This window comes from Tinamus guttatus, unplaced genomic scaffold (genome assembly GCF_059628265.1).
Source record: "Tinamus guttatus ecotype Peru unplaced genomic scaffold, ASM5962826v1 Tinamus_guttatus_pri_ptg000060l, whole genome shotgun sequence".
Classification (NCBI taxonomy): domain Eukaryota; kingdom Metazoa; phylum Chordata; class Aves; order Tinamiformes; family Tinamidae; genus Tinamus; species Tinamus guttatus.
In genome coordinates this window covers 1,412,222-1,425,966 of record NW_028288594.1, presented here as the reverse complement: position 1 = coordinate 1,425,966, position 13,745 = coordinate 1,412,222, and the positions used below count along the sequence as shown (strand labels likewise).

General features: G+C 40.3%; 1 protein-coding gene across 2 annotated transcripts in view; it reads left to right on the top strand.

Moving 5' to 3' along the window:
- Positions 1-13,745, top strand: part of CERS6 (ceramide synthase 6) — a 109,419-nt gene that overhangs the window by 44,188 nt on the left and 51,486 nt on the right. For both annotated transcript variants that reach the window (XM_088519454.1, XM_088519453.1), the window contains exon 4: positions 8,124-8,181. In XM_088519454.1, coding sequence (XP_088375580.1) covers positions 8,124-8,181 — 58 coding nt within the window. The remainder of the gene's footprint in view (positions 1-8,123; positions 8,182-13,745) is intronic.

Below are 13,745 nucleotides of genomic sequence, written 5' to 3'. Positions count from 1 at the left end.
CGGATTTATTAAGCACATAACGTCAAGGACATGACTCCGATGTGCAGACTCAGTGTGAGCTGTGCAGTTCTGAGCATGCTGCAGTGCTGGGCAGTTTCCTCAGAGAAACTGAGAAGCAACCGTTCTACCTAATTACTCCCAAAGAGTAGAAAGTAGAAATAAGGGCTCAACATATGCATTAGTGGTCCAAAAACAATTTCGGGGCAAATGACATTATGCTACAGGAAAGTAACTTTCAATGTAAGAAAATGAATAGATAAAAACTGAAGGAAGTGGCTCTTAGGAAGGTTATTACCCCTCACAATGTTGCCGCGTTATATATAGTGGCCATTGTGGTGAGGACAGCATTACTAGGTGCACTTTGGAAGACTTAGAATTGTTTTTTCCTGCAGAACTGGAACAGAGCGGTGAAGAGAGGGACTGTTGGTGGCTGTGAGATTACAAGTAAGGAAGGAGAGCAGAGGTCCAGCTTCCAAAGACCAGCTTTTTTTTCAAAGGCTTGTGTAACTTTTGCCCACAGCACTCGGCTAAGAGCCAAGCTAGTTCCTTCAGCACCCAAGGCAGGGTGCATGGCAGCAATGCCTGGGCTCTCTCTGCACTTTCCCATGTTTTTCAGATGATATACTGCCCTACCTCTTTGCAGGGCAAGATTGGGGGATGCTCATGGGTCTCTGAGGCCTTACCAAAAGTTTATTTCATGTTGCCCTTTTAGCAGTCAGAGAGAGTAGTTCCATAACTATTAAACATTGGCTACATAACCTGGAAGGAATTACCAACACACCTATTACACTGCTAATCTTTTCTTGTCTAATTATACAAACATACTTTGTTTATAAAATTGCATCACTTCAAAATTTAGTACTCTCTTTCTTTCCTTTTTTTTTTTGTGCACTACTAAATTTTGCTCTGAAGACTTTGAGCTGCGTTTTGAGCATACAGATTTAGGACAGAGCTGGTCTCAAGTGGCACTGTAATATTAAATATTAAATAACTTCTTCAAACTGCAGCCAAGAGGAAAATCAGAAGACAGACAAATCCTACGCCATAAAGCTTTAAGAGTAAAGCACGAAGATTTCTTAATGTATTGTATCTGCTGTTTTGCACATCTTGGAGAACAGTGAGATGTCTACTGCTATATTCTGCGTCCAGACCACAAGAAATGATTTCTGCTTAACCACAGTGCAAGAATTTGTGTGCATTGTATTGTATCTGTCAGGCTTTGCACAAATGCAGCAAATTATCATTAAAGAAATCTTGGGAGACAGAAAATTGGAACAGAAAGGCTGCTGTTCTGGCAAACGCACCATCATGCTTGCAGTCCTGTATAGGAATAGCTGAAAAAAACTAAGATAAGCAAAGATTTAATGGCAGGTAGTAAAGGTCTGCTCAAAGTAGAATTCCGTTTCTGCCTGCTTTTTGAGCCAGTGCAAGGCATACCATGGGGCTGTCAGACAGGCTTCAGTTCCCATCTGCTCTGTTTTGGGGTTTTGAGCAATCTGAAGCTCTTACAGATGTGGGTCTCAGATTGGACTAGGAATAGAAATTCTTCAGGAGATCTCTGAAAATCTAGTGTGAAAACATACATTCATGCATATCAAGAAGAATGTTCCATGTGAGCCAGGTAGGTTATCAAATTGTCCTCACCCTGTTCTTTTTTCGGGCACTGCCTGGAAAAAGAATTGGAACTCTGATTTTCTAAATTCCTCAAAAAGCTGATGCCTCAAACAAAGGTGGCAATTTGTTAGTTAATCCTTCTAAATAGTGATATAGCCTGCCAAGTATTAAAATTTATTGACTGCAATCTGTTTGTGTACTGGGGCTTTGATCAAGGAAGGAGAAGAAAAAAATCAGACCTATTTAGTGGTGACTCAGTTTGTAGTGGCATAGCACTAATGTTGTTGTGCCTGATAGTGGTTTAAAACAAAAAGATTGCCCAGAGTAGAGTGAAACGCAGTGTCAGGTGAATCCTTCTGTGTGGCATTTGAAAGCACAATTTTGTGCTATCTCTGTAAGATCAAATGTGTGACACAGTACAAAGGGGTCAAAGTTTGAAGGTGCTAGTAGTCCTCTTAAGGTTTTGATTAATTAAGCGTTAATTTTCTGTGCTATTTTGATTATATTTTGTGCATGATTCATTGTCTAAAACACAGATTCCAATAAGTTGATACAAAATTTTGCAGTGTTCCATGTCTCTGGGGCCATGCTCTGAATTTCTTAGACCCCTGGGAACATAATCAGCAGGTAAGAATGTGGCTCTTAGCTGTGTCCAGAGCAGCAGTAAGTGCTCAGTTGCCTTCAGTGAATTAGAAGGGATCTGGTAGTATGTTTGGAGGAGGAGAAAAATGTATCAGAGAATGTAAGACACAGACTGTTTGAAGTTATAGCAGGAATATAGTGTGTGTCATCATAGCCAGCACAAATCATTGCAGCAGAAACACACTCCCAGCCTCTGCTGACTGTTGGAGTAGCAGTTCTACACACTAGCCCAGGTCAGTGATGCAGCGGGGGTTAAATGCAGGAGGACAAGCTTCATGACTGCACTTCAAGCTCTCTGAATGTTTCTGGGGCTCAAGCAACGTGGCTCTGTGTTTCAGGAGTCTATGCTGGGCTTGGGTTGCCTTTCAGGGCATGGGTTCCTGGGGCACTGTCAGGGAGAATAGCAAACCTGAAACTCCACTGTAGTGAATTTCCTTTGGAAAAATTTAAGGGATTAGCAAATTAAAGTATTGAAAGCTACTTTCTTTGACCACAGACACTGTGATGAGCCCATTGCTAATTGCTAAATACGTTTAAATGAGTTTTTCTAGGACTGCTTAGAGTTAACTGTTTTGAACTGTAGCATTCCTATATTATGGTTTGTGGTGGTGGTTGTAGTAAATCAGTTGAGAAAGCATTTCTGTAGATAAAAACTGAAATGCTCAAAGTGGCTTCTGGGGCAAAATGTTCCCTGGGGTGCATGCAAGGTGGGTGGTTGTGCCCAGCAGTTGAGCAAGTAAGTCTAATCCTGGGGTTACCCCTTTCTCGCTAGGGTTACCCTTAACTATTGCTATTAACCCGAACACTTTTCTGACTGACCCCATCTCTCACTCATAATGCAGGAGTGTTTAAGGGCTCCCCTGGCAGCAGCGCTGACGTAGCAGCCAGGAGACAGGCCACAAAGCGGCAAGATGCAGGTGCCCATCCACAGCACCCCCAGGGCCTGCGCAGCCTCAGCTAGGCCGCTGCCTTGCCACCCTAGCAGCTTGGCCCGCAAGCGCTCGCACAGGGCCCGGCTGCTGCATGCAGAGCCTGGCTCTATCCAGACTGCCATACAGAGGGAAAGAAGGAAAGGGGAAACTGCGTGAGGAGAGAGGTCTTGTTCCTCTCCAGCCTTACATATCACTTAGTCATGCTCCACCATGTAAATTATAAGCCCTTCAGTGTATTTTAATTCACAGTTGTCAACCTAAGGCCCTCTTCCCAAGAGGGTGCCCCTGCTGAGATCTCTCAGCTGGGCAGCGAGCGGCAGGAAGGCGTCCTACTGACACATGCCAAGATCTGCAAAGTGCATGTGTGTGGAGTTGTTGTCATTCATTTCTCAAACAATGTATTTTTATTAGCTGAAACTTAATTTCACAATTTTTGGAACAAAAATTTGGAGTGAAATTTTAAGGCCCCAATTTAGCAGTGTGATAAGGTGAGTATGGTTAGAGATATGCCTGCAGTCAGTATGCTGACTGCTAAGTGCTAAAAGTTGGACGGGCACTTAAGCGTGTTTTGCTGAATTGCTCATGAGGAGGTAAATGACATAAATTGGCAGAGGCTCTCCAACTCATCTGTCTTAATGTTCTGCATCAAACTGGAGCATCTTTAAAATTTTATCAGGTGCTTGAAGTTGAAAGGGCTGAGAGGTCAAGAAATTTGTTCTCTACTCTGGATCAAGAAGGCACAGGTTGAATAAGAGCACTCGGATCTGTTGCCACACTTGTGCAGTGCTTTAGAGCATTCCTTCTAAGATAACACTTTCAAAGGAAAGATTTCCTGTTATTACAGAGTTGCTTTTTAGTTTGGCCCTTCTCTGTAGCGTGTCACATGTCTGTTTGAAGCACAACAGCCAGCCTGATAAGCACCCAGATGCACACATAAGAATGTGCCTGGGGAGCCTCATGTCAACAGGCTTGAGCTCACTTGTTCTGGGCTCAAGCAGACCAGACACAAGCCAGCTCAGATGGGAAGTCTCATAGGCAGCTTAGTGCAGAGCTGACGTGAAGCTCATAAATTTCTGGGCAGCGAACAGATGGAATCTTCCAGAACGCTTCCTCCTTGAGTGGTTTCATCCCAATTTAAATTAACCTAAGGTTTCTTTCAAGCAGTGCACTTTATTGAGCGTATTTGGGTCATTCAAATTTTATCTCTGTACAACAGACTGATAGTGTTTCATGTCTGATGGCCAGAGCTAATTGTCACAAACAGAGCAGCTTCAGCTCTCTCCTCGTTTCGGTTAAATGAATTGAGGTGGAAGTTGCACAGAATGGGCTGCCTCTCTGGGTGGCCACCACTGTGTTTTGCTAGATGAGCAAATATAGCTGGTAGGAAGAGGGCAGCAGACAGAAGATATCATAAGAAAATTTTTGCATTGCTTTTCTTGGTCTATTGCCTTGCTTTTCTTAGTGTATTGGGCTCAGTTCCTGCTACTTTAGTACCATTTCTTATTTGCACTGACCAGGCATTTACCCTTCCTGAGACTCTGTGACTGCCCAGACTGCTGGCAGCCTCAGGACTTTTTCTATCGAAAGACCTCTCTTGATCAGCTACCAATGTGTGAGTTCATGTGGGAAGGAGACATGACAGTCTGACATTAAAGAGGTCTTCTCTTCTGTGGTGCCCTATGCAGAGAGAAAGAACATTTGGCCCAAGTGCCCCAAATTCCAAGGTGATTTTGGACATATGGCTCTATAGGGACACAATAACTCTTTCCTTCCACTGGCATCTCTCCATCAGTGGGTTTCAAATTAGAAAGTTCTCTACTAGAAGGTGTGAATGATGAATTAGAGTTTTGCTGCAAGACAGCTGAATGGGGAGTACATTTTTGGAGGAATCTTTCTGAATCCTCTCTGCACAAAATGTATTTGTCTTTTATCTTCTGTTCCACTTTGGATGATCATGAGTGAGTTACAGAGCTTCACACCCTAGTTTTAGTCCCTTCCGTCTCGTTTTCTTCTCCAGTCATACAGTATTTTCTGCTACATAGGACAACAACATCAGAAGAGATGGTTCTACACATAGCAACTTTGTGGCTGATAAACCCTTCAGGTAGTTGGGAGAGATGTGATGGAGGAGAAACTTAAACCTAGATTTTTAGGTTAGGTTAGGCTTAGATTTTTTAGTCTGGGCTACTAGGCTACTGAGTAAGTGTGGAAGTTGAAGGGAAGTTAGTTCTGCTCATAAGCCAAGAGAGCATCAACATTGTTTTAGGTTATTGGCTCCCTGTAGGTAACCAGGCAGACAAGGGACTGCTGATTCAATTCCTGGTGTGCTTCAGAGACCTTGTGATCTGTAGGTGACCTTGTGCAAAAGGTTATATGACCTATATGTGTGACCTTGTGCGACAGGTTATGAGTAGATCTGCAATTAAATTACTGATAGCACATATCTGGCAGTTACACACAGACTCTTGTCTTTCCCGTCTCTAAAGTTGAAGCTGCTGATGAGAATAAATGTCCCTTTGTTCATTTGTTGTACATCTATTTCATCAGACTATAATGTCTCATAAATGCCACTCATTCTATTGTATAAATGGTTTTAAGAGTTGATTTAGTTTAATGGAGATTTTATCATGCTCAGTGTACATAATTCATATGCAACAAGCATCTAGTTACATTATTGTCATTTTTTCTTAGCTTTAAAAACCTACAAAGGAAGTATCTCCAGATGTGGCATTCATTGCTTTTAGATGTATAAGTTATAATTATTGTACAATGTGTGTTGTTTATGGTTATTTAGCTAGTTAGACAAGATGTATAAGCTTACCGAATAATAATATGCGCTTAACTTTCTCCCACATCTTCTTGAATTCATCCATTTGACACTGGCCTGTTGAAGTTTCACTGTTAATTACATCAATAAACTGCCTACTAGGGGCAAAATAACATGGTAAACAGCTCAGTTTTATCTGCATGAGATTAAGATTCCAACCTGGGTATTGAACTAGGCAGGATTTCCCTTTGGAGCCCACAAAAAAAAGGTGTCTGTCTGATGCAGAGTCCTTTGCAGCACTGTTACCAGAGCTAGCTGATTAATGACAAGGATGTTGGAGGACAATTCTGACCTTCCTTTTTTATAAATTTTTCTTTATCACAGTTTCATAAAGCCAGAAATTAATTTAATAGCTTTTTGTGGATGTCATTTATCAAGAATGAGGTGGAGGGTTTTTTTGTTTTGTTTTCTATTGCTATTACTGTTTTTTTTTAATAAGTTAACACTTTGATCAGCTATGGCTACCACCCAGTCCTGGGACTCTTTAATGTTCAGCCCAAGGAGACTCATTGGGGAAGGCTGAGAAAAAAGAGGAAAGAAGACGAAAAGTGTATTTTATTATATATTTCTGTGTGTATATATAATCTTTGTAGCATTTGAGCAGTTAGAGCAATTGGATAGCCTCTGGCAAGCCTACGTCATGGCTGGCAGCTTTTGGCTCCAACGTTTTTGTGAATCTCTAGGGAATTCTCCTGTGGGGCAATCCATAGTTTTACCATAGGCAGTACCTTTGGGCACGACTAGAATGCTAGACTGGAAAATCCGTGTTTTCCAGTCCAACATGTTTCAGGAAAGGGCTTTTTAATTTTCTGAGATCATAGCTGAACCAAATACTGCAAACAAACTCTTTCGGGAAATTCTGCGGATGGGAATTCCTGGGTTACACCATATAAAATGTAACTTCAAAAATATTTCAAATCCTTATGAGTTCTTCTGAACTCCTCTGTGGGTGCTGCATCAGTCAGCAGAAGTTGAAAATGTCCTCAACTGTGTTATGAATTTTGCCTGGAACATGTGGAATAAAAGTGATATTGAGGAGATATTAAAAACCAGAAAGCTTTGTGAGGGTTTGTTTTAACTTCTTATACTATACGAGCCACTGAAGGGCAGTGCTCAAAGTGAAGTGCTGAAGCTGCCATACAGAGCTGTGGCTCCCTGTGATGCTTTTCCTTACAAAAGCCCATTTTGATACTCAGCACTCAGGCACTTCCTGCCAAAATCTTAATTAACTTTCTTGCTATCCATGTCCTGTGAGGAAGTCAGGCCATGCAGAAGCACTGCAGTAGGTTTTTCTTCTCCTCTAATTGCTCAGCAACTTTAAAGTACCCAAAGTGCTTGTAATTCTAAGCATTCTGTTTTAACTAGGAAATCAAAGTTTTTTTGCAAACAAATAGCTTAATTCTAACATTCCTCACTCAGGTAGGCCGTACAAATGAAGTACCAAGTAAACAATTAAAATTCCAAGAACCTCTCAAATGCAGAGACAGAGTAACCAGGGAGCTGGGAAGCATAAGACACATGTTTAAACAAGTACTGAATTATCATTTATTTCAGTAAGATTTCAGCAAGCATGTAAGTAAGTGCTTTTCTCAGTGGCAATAGAGTCTTCAGAAGGAAAAAAAGTGTTACATGAGCAGTAGACCTAAGGAAATCTTGGTGGGTTTTTTTTTTGTAAATTTGTCCTATTTGAACTCCATGCTTCATAAGCAGGTTGAAGCTTTTCTTTCTTGGGACTGGTGGTGACAGTCTTGGCCTCTTTTCCCCGCAACCAATGACCAAGTAGCAAGTTGCCCTGCAGTAAGGGTGCTAGGCATCCTCTGCCCTCTACTGTCTTGATAATTTGCATGAAACTTTCATGACCTTAATTATCCTTAATTTGTTTTTCCTGTCTTGTTATATCGAAACTAGCTGTATTTTCACAGGGTTAATGGCAGGTGGGGAAAAGCAGGCAGCTGAGCACAACAAAAGCCTTAGGAAACCAGACCACAATTTACTTCAATATCTGTTAATGTGAGCAGCGTGTGTTGGGTTGGCAGTGTTACAAGGGATGATGTGTTGAACCGCGAAGTACGTGAACCTGGTATCTTAATCTATTGTACCTTTTGCAGGTGGCGATTTACATTTTACCTTTACATATTCACCTATGGAGTTCGGTTCCTGAAAAAGGTAGGTGCTTCTCTTATTGCATTATACTTTCATATACTTTACTATATTGACATAAAAGGATTATTCACTAAAAATAAACATTTAATTTGCATTCGTAAAACAAATTACCACCAGCTTTTGAAAGGAATATAAGTGCTCATCGATATTTAATGGGGAAAAAAACCATTGATATAGCAACATGGCTAGTTTGCTATGTTACTTTTTGCTGTAGGCATCAGTCTGCTAGTTAAGCTTTCCGAAATATTCATCTTAGTTTATTTATTGTTCTTACCTAACTAACTCTTACAGAAGTTGCCTTTTAGTAACCAGTAGAATCAGTTAGTGTTAAAGCTATTTTTTGCTTGTTCTTTATCTAGTGTACTTTCTAGTGGAAACGAATTTCTATGGAATTTTCTATTCCTGTTGTCTTTCTGGTGCTTTAAAATGCCAAAAAGAGAAGGGTAGGGATAGTTTCTCATTGCCCTGGCCTAGGTCGGGTAGCCCTAGCATGGTAAGTAACGAGAAATAACAGGGATTTAGGATGCAAGTCACTTTGCTGTTGTCAGGCAATGTTTAGTGTAATTCTGAGATGTGGAATTAGGGGAATATGTGAAGGTCTTGATGTGTTCATGTAGTTTTACCTTCTTCATTTTGAACAAAAGCTTGACAGAAAGAAATAAGTTCTAAATGTGTGAATGTTTCAGGGCCATTAAAAAAAAAATGCGAGAGTGAGTGAGTGCCTACTGCCCTAGCTGAGCCAGGCAACCTCTCCCTGCCTCCTCCCACACTTGGACATTGTGTGTGATTCATCTGTTAACACCACGCTGTTTTCTGCCCTTGGTCTGTTATCTGAAAATAACGTTACCGCTGGGCAATTAGGTGAGTGCTGCCGCTGTGCTAAGCACTCCGTGCTCTGTGGTTGGTTGGTTGTGGCTTAATATGATGCTGTGACTCAGTTCAGGAGAATCCGCTACTTGAAATCAAGCTCATCTCGCTGATTTTGATAGTAAGAGTAGCTGGGCTGCAGTGAAATAAGAAAAGAATTTTTTGTTTGTTTGTTTTGCGTATAATACTTCTTATACTATACTAGCTTATAAGGAAAATAAATAATAGTGTGTGAAGCAAAGTCTTTCAGCTAATCCCAGAATTCTGGGAAACAGCATGATTCAGCTCTCAAATGGGAAAACTTGATTTACCTAAATCAACCTTTGTTTTGTTTGTAAGAGTGTTGAAATATGTGAGTTTTTTTTCTTCTTACATATAGAAAACATTTGAATTCTTAAAAACAAAGTGATTTATCCTGTGAAGGAAACTACAATAAATTGGATTAGATTCTTGAAAAACTGTGAATCCTGGCATTTGTGAAGACTGAAAAGAATACAGTAGAGGCATGTTTCATTCCAAGAATACAGTAGAGGCATGTTTCATTCCAAGCGACCGTGAGCTATTCTGAAGCCAGAGCTGCTTTCCAGATGCAGGATGTCTTCCCCCAAGTTCAGCACATCCCTGCTGCTGGGAGAGGGCTGTCTCCCATAACCTGGTGGTTCACTCTGTTTAAATGATGGTATAGGTAGTTGGAGCTTAACAAGAACTAGTACTGTAATTTTGACTTGAATCTTTCAATTAACTTAATTTTTACAAGGAGGAATTTTTCATTACGTAACTGTACATGTTTTATTTACTCATTTTAATGCATTGTGAAGGAATTTCCTCTCACTTTGGCACTGCAGTCATCATTCCAAACTCCAGTTTTTTATACCTAGGTCTTCCACATTAGTAGTGATGTAAATTAATAAAAATACGATTGTGGTTGTATTTATAGTTGCACTGTCTTTCTAGTATAACTACAAGAAAATAAAGGACTTTTGCTGTTAATCAGAACCAGTGCTTTCTGTGTCTACTTAGGAGGCAGTTCTAGGTTTTCAAGGAGAAAAAAAAAATCAGACCCCAAAATCTAGAGTGAGACGCTTTTAGAGTTCTAGCTATAATGCTTTCAGCTACACTGTGGTACCAAAGTGAGTAATCCGTTTTTTTCCTGCTTGTACTATTTTTTTTTTTTTGTGCTGGAAGAACTATGCAAAGAAATACTAAACCTTTCTTTAGAAACCTAGAGAATAGTCAGTTGAGCACAGCGAACTCTTAGAATTTTGAACGAAATTTTGTGTGAAAGAAAGTGTGATGCTTCCAGCCCCCACTCCTTCAGTTTTGCCCAGCCTGTGGCTCGTGTGAGCTCCACAGCGCTCTCCCGCAGCCCGCCCGGGTGCTGCTGCAGGGCAGGAAAACTCTATGGAAGTTGCATTGACTTTTGTTCACGGTGCCTCCAGGCTTGAGTAAGTGCTGGCTTAAGGCAGTCCGTTGCCAGCTTTGCTTCTGTTACAGAAACAGGTCACTCATTAAGTGATGTTGTGTGCATCAGCCTCCTTTTTACAAGGTGCACTGGTGACAGTGTATCCCACACCCAGCGTCTTTGATTACTTCCCCTTTTCTCATGACAGCAACAGTAAAAACGCACCTTCTGCTCTTGGTAGCTGCAGGTGACTTTTAACTGCAGGATGCAGATTAATGGTTGGTATGTCCTATAAATATTTACAGTATAAATGAAATGAATTACAAGGGTAACCCCTTGCAAGGGTTACAGTGAAGTAAGAGAATTAAGTGCTTATGTCTTCTGTAAGGGAGTGAAGCCAAGTATTGAATCACACCTATAAAATATCTTTGAATAGATATCCATAAGAGACTAGCAGATTCCCTACAAAATTTGTTTATTATTTATTACTGTTTAATAATTGTATTAGACAATCCTCCCTTTCACAGTTCCTGCAGGCCCACAACCTTTCCTTTTAGTTTCCTTCACATCAAAATAACAAGTAAATGAATATTGTGGAGCTGCAAGGTTTTAAGTTTATTAGGGGTTTTGCTGTTCCTGTCTGTCACCAGAGAAGTAACTAATGACATTTAATGTCAAAGCACTTCAAAGATGAATTTTTGTCGTTATTCTGAAATGACAAAAGTCGTGTCTTCAACATTCTGGAAAAATAATAATAATAAAAAACTTAATGTCCTCTCACAGTTTCAATTCTAGCTATCTTATAATATTATCAAATGATAGAGTAGTGATATCCAAGAGAGAGACTCCCATGAGAGCTTCTGCTTCCCAAAGATACTTTCTTTGTTGAGGTCTTCCAAATCAGAACTTTCCGTGCCCTGAAAATGAAGGGCTGACTTTGCAGGTAATGAGTATATAGCAGGGGTTGAGATACTAATGAGGTTTATCTTCCCCTTCTAGTGCCCCATAATGTTGTGTTTGCGAGCAGGCCTAGTCCCTAGGAACGACTCTGCTCCCTCGCTGATCACAGCTCTCCCACTGAGCACAGGGGTGTAGAACCAGCCCTCACCATCTGCAGTGTTGCGGCTCCTGCACTGAACAGGTGAACTCCACCACTAATTGCAATTTGAAGTTACCTCTGTCACTTCTGTGCTACTTTATAAGAAGAGGAGATCAGTATAAATGTAGTTCAGAGTTACAGTTCACACTCAAATATTACCACTTTCAAGGGCAGATTTGGTGATGCAAATTATTCTAGATGAGGAATTGCACCAACATTCAAAGAGAAAGTGAACCTTTCTTTTATTGCACCACTTCAATGGCAGCTTTAAATGATTTGGGGCTAAAGATCGAGTGGCCAAAAGCACTTTAAATCCAAAATATTTGCCTTCCCAAATATTTCTCTCTGTCATAGAAATCCCTCATTTCCACTGTCCTTGGTGAAGTGACAAATTCTGGACGTGATTATCCCATCTCAGTTTTCAAGTTTCAGAAAGAGATCTTTATCAAACCTAGCTACATTTTGACAATACAGAGTGAAGCCAATCCTTTTACCTAATTGCTTCAGTGAGTCACCTGAAATCCAATTAAAATTGCTATGTATTTCTTTTACTCTGTGGCAAGAATCCTTTAAATGTTTACTTTTGCTTTTTTTTAAATGGCTATTTTACACATTTTTCATAATTTGTATGCGTTAAACCACAGGATGGGTTTTGCTTTTTTTTTCTTATTATTATTTTTAAAACTTATTTCCATGTTTGTCCTTTTTTTAAAAAAAAAAAAAATAGGTGACAAAAATCTGCTACAAAACCAATGTTCTTCCAAAGGTTGTGCCAGAGCCATAGTTATACTGAAAATTTTTATCTTTGTAGATGATTCATGACACGATAGATAGATAACTTAGATAACTTAGAAGAGCTATGACCAGGTTCATCTGTGATGTGATTATATTGCCAGGGTGTTTGACTTCAAATGCTATCATCAGTGTGATGTACAATTATGAAATAATGACACAGCCCTAGGTGTTCGCAGGAGTCAGCATCATGTTCCATGTGCCCAGAAGAGTGCTTGGGTAGTAAATGTACTGCAGCATTCTTCATGCTTTTATAAATCACTAAAATTTGAAGCATAAAGATATTTGAAGATATTTAATTTTATTTCCACTCTGATCTTGTACCAGCAAATTTTTTTGTCTGGAGCTGAGTTTTTTCAGCTTGTTGCTACTGTTTGTTCAGTCTGCATGTCTGTTAAACATTCCCTTGCAGAATATCACACCAGTAATGATGCCAAGAAAACATTAAGTACCAGTGACATTAAACTGTTTCACTTATCACTAACATAGGAAGCCGATTGAGTTTTTTGTTTCAGCAGTGTTCACAATGAAATCAATGACAGTTTGCTGGTCTGATTGTGTGCCCATTACATTCCAGTTGGTAATATTGCCAGTAGCCTCAGTGATGAAGAAACAATAAAGAATTCAGGATTTTCTTATTTTGTATAGCCTGGTCCTTGGTGTTAGGCAGTATCTCTATAATTTGATAGTATTCAAAATCCTTAAAAACATTGAGAAATAAAGTTTCTCTAGAGGGAGATGACATTTGCTGACTTCTTGCATTTATTTTCCTTCCATCCATTGCCCCTGAGAATTGCAAATTCACTAAAGATCATGAATTCCCCTCAGTTGGGAGTCTTGGGAAGTCTGCATTGAGATTAGGGAATCTTAAAATTGCATGCGATTGCATCCTACCAGAAAAAGGACCATCTGCCTTGATGAATGAATCACTTCTCAAATTCAGTCTTGAAGAAAAGCTGATGATATGAGGATACTGAGGCTGTGTTAAAAACCACCAGGTGTAACAAACTTTCATTTTTCTGCAGTTGATCGAGTGGCAGATTTTTATGTTGATTCCTAGGGAACAGTACCAGTCTTTCAGAGGAAGAGGAGCCTGTGAGAGGGAGGACTGGTGCACCCTGGCAGATACAGAGGAAGGACCAACAGCATTTCCTGCAGTCTGTCCTTTGCTGGTGACTGCCTTAACTTTTGGGGTCTGATTCTGCAGTTTGGTGCTGCGAAGAGCATCATTATTCAGACTGGCTTTTGCAGTGATCTCCAAAGCTTGTGCGCTTTCCCAAAGCAGCACTCACTCTGTGGCCATCTGTTCTCTCCGACCTTTAAATTCGGCACTTCCATGTGATATCACCTCCAGCTGGAGTTTTCTCTTACTCATCTTCAGCTCAGGATGCTTGCTTATGTTTTGAA